Source organism: Myotis davidii, unplaced genomic scaffold (assembly GCF_000327345.1).
Source record: "Myotis davidii unplaced genomic scaffold, ASM32734v1 scaffold699, whole genome shotgun sequence".
Classification (NCBI taxonomy): domain Eukaryota; kingdom Metazoa; phylum Chordata; class Mammalia; order Chiroptera; family Vespertilionidae; genus Myotis; species Myotis davidii.
Genome location: NW_006291007.1, coordinates 680,048 through 682,964, shown reverse-complemented (window position 1 = coordinate 682,964; position 2,917 = coordinate 680,048). Strand labels below are relative to the sequence as shown.

Genomic DNA, 2,917 nt, shown 5'->3' with positions numbered 1-2,917 from the left:
CACTATGTATTCTTTTTCAGTACAAAGGAGGTATTGACTTTGTTTCTTAGTTCTTAAGGTCTAAAACAAAAGACGCATTTGCTCAGCACTAAGTGAAGGCAGTGACTGAAAAGGAAGTAAACTACATTACTGAAACCGTATTCCAGAGCGGCCTGCTGGCAATTTTCATTATACTATAATTTTATCTGATAGGAGACTCATCTGAAAATACGTCAATCTCCTTACTCAAAGCAGCAGTCAGAATGGGATTTCAGCATTCCCTTCTAAGTCTTTATTGTATATTTACTTCATGCCAAGCATTTTTATGACTTTCACAAGTGTATTCATTTAATTCTCATCTAAACACTGGTTTTTAAAAAAGAAAAATGATAGCCAACATAAAAAAACAAAGATAGGGTAGTGAACACATAATACAATATACAGATAACATAATATATAGAATTGTACTCCTGAAACCTATATAATTGTATTAACCAATGTCACCCCAATAAATTCAATAAAAAAGAAAAAAAGTATATTGAAAATAAATACATAAATAAATAAACAAGCGAAGATAAAGCCAATTCAATAGGATTATTGTTACACTTTAGATTATACTAATATACATAGGTCACTGAGTTATATAATTATCTAAAAAAGTTAATAGCTATAAAAATTATGTAAACTCATGACTATAAAAACTTGCAGGATAAAACTGCATTTTTCTCACCATTAAGTTTCTTCCAAGAAGAGCCTGAAGAACTCCACTTTTCCCACAGTTTTTCATCCCAATTACATTACATCTGAACACATTTCTTTGAGTCTGCTTTTTCTGAAGGTCTATCTTTTTATCTCTTGTTACTAAAAAAAAACACACACTAATTATGTACCACTTAGACCCACTGAACCTAATTTATCTTCTGCAGAATAGGGTATTGCTACTTATCTCTTATCAATAAATAAACATACTGTACAACAGTCAAGCTGTGTGTGAAATAAAGTACTAAATATGATACAGAAGGGCCTCACTTAGCGGAAAAGATGCATTTCTGAAAAGTTGGCTGTAAAGTGAACTTCTAGTAACCAAGTGAAATGTATTTAATAATAAAATAATACATTTCATAAGGACAGTATCTTAAAAATGAATTAAAATTACAATAAATATAGCCACCATTATATCTCACCAATTTTTTTTTCCTGTGATAAGTTATTGTCATAACGAGTTACAAGCTAAAAGATGCTGTCTGGAATCTGCATTCTCTTGGATCTATGAATGGTAAAGGGATATGCACTCTGGGGTTAACTGGCCTTTCCAGTGTAAATCTGTAAAAGAGGCAGTCCAGGAAGCAATGCTGTATCAGCAGAGAAAGAGGGCATCTCTTCTTGAGGTAAAGAGACCTTAAGCTATAGTTAAAGATTCAATTGCAACAAAGCTCACCCACGGTAAAAAACTGAAAATGATAAAAAAAAAAACAACAACCCCACAATAGTTATGGGTTAAATAAGTTATAGAACTTCCATATGATGACACATTATTAAGCATCAAAGAAATATAAAAGTCGATTAGTGATACAGAAAGATATCCACAGTATTTTGTTGCATGAAAAAAACCTCATGCTGGTTAGCAATTAGTTCCTTACTCTTTTTTTTAAAAAATATATTTTATTGATTTTTTTACAGAGAGGAAGGGAGAGAGATAGAGAGTTAGAAACATCAATGAGAGAGAAACATCGATCAGCTGCCTCCTGCACATCTCCCATTGGGGATGTGCCCGCAACCCAGATACATGCCCTTGACCGGAATCGAACCTGGGACCCTTCAGTCCGTAGGCCGACGCTCTATCCACTGAGCCAAACCGGTCTTGGCTAGTTCCTTACTCTTTGAGGATGAACTAAAATACTGTTAATTAGTTAAGGACGTTAAAGGTCCGTCAATTTAAGATTGGCTGTCTTCTTGTGCTGGGGCTTCCTATAAGATACGGCATTCTCCCCCTCCCCCCCAACTGGGATATAAGAAACTCTTGAAATATCAGTTCCCTAATGTGTTATTTTCATTCCTATGGGTTTTCTTTAAGTGAAGGACATTGCTTGGCAAGAATGATAAGATTTGTGAAAAATTTATGAATGTGGAAAATGGTTACAAAGCCGAGAGATGTACAATCCGTTCAATATCAGGTTCATGTGTTAATATGCATTGTTTTAATAGTCAAAGAAAATTGAAACACAGGACAAACTATACTTTTAATGCCCATGGCTCCCCCTGATTTTCATCAGTGGAGTAGCCTCAGGGGTAAACTACAATAAAACCTATGCGTTTTTTTTTGATGAACAATAAAATCAAGCATCTTAACTCAAAAGAAATGATCAAATCACAGGAAAAACAAATAAGAGTATAGACATGGAAGACCAGCAAAGATATATTTATGTTCACTCTTTTTACATATGAAAGTGGAACCTTAAAAATGTTTCTAACTTTTTAAAAAAAATATATTTTATTGATTTTTTACAAAGAAGAAGGGAAAGGGATAGAGAGTTAGAAACATTGATGAGAGAGAAACATCGATCAGCTGCCTCCTGCATGCCCCCTACTGGGGATGTGCCCGCAACCAGGATACATGCCCTTGACCGGAATCGAACCCGGGCCCCTTGAGTCCGCAGGCCGACGCTCTATCCACTGAGCCAAACCGGTTCGGCTCTGACTTTTTTTTACTAATTTTATTTACTTACCTGTAATGGCTGAAGCTTGAGACTCTTGTTCAGTCAATATTGAATAGCCTAACCAACAGCTCAAATACTTTTACCACCAGATGCAGATGGGTTTTGTCAGGCTGCCTAATTTCCCATGTGCCCAACCATGGCTCTTTCTACAATGCATTCTTAAGACAGAGAAGGGAGGAGAATGCAAGATGTGGGGGGATTCCATATCTCACCTGCCCAAG

The 2,917-nt window shown here is 35.6% G+C and overlaps 1 protein-coding gene across 1 annotated transcript in view; it reads right to left on the bottom strand.

Annotated features, from left to right (window-relative positions):
- The window catches only part of RHOT1 (ras homolog family member T1), a 42,669-nt gene that overhangs the window by 19,471 nt on the left and 20,281 nt on the right, over positions 1–2,917 (bottom strand). Inside the window, exons 11-12 of the mRNA XM_015564131.1 lie at positions 2,706–2,772; positions 710–840 (exon numbers count right to left, since the gene is read on the bottom strand). Of these exons, the coding sequence (XP_015419617.1) occupies positions 710–840; positions 2,706–2,772 (198 nt within the window). The remainder of the gene's footprint in view (positions 1–709; positions 841–2,705; positions 2,773–2,917) is intronic.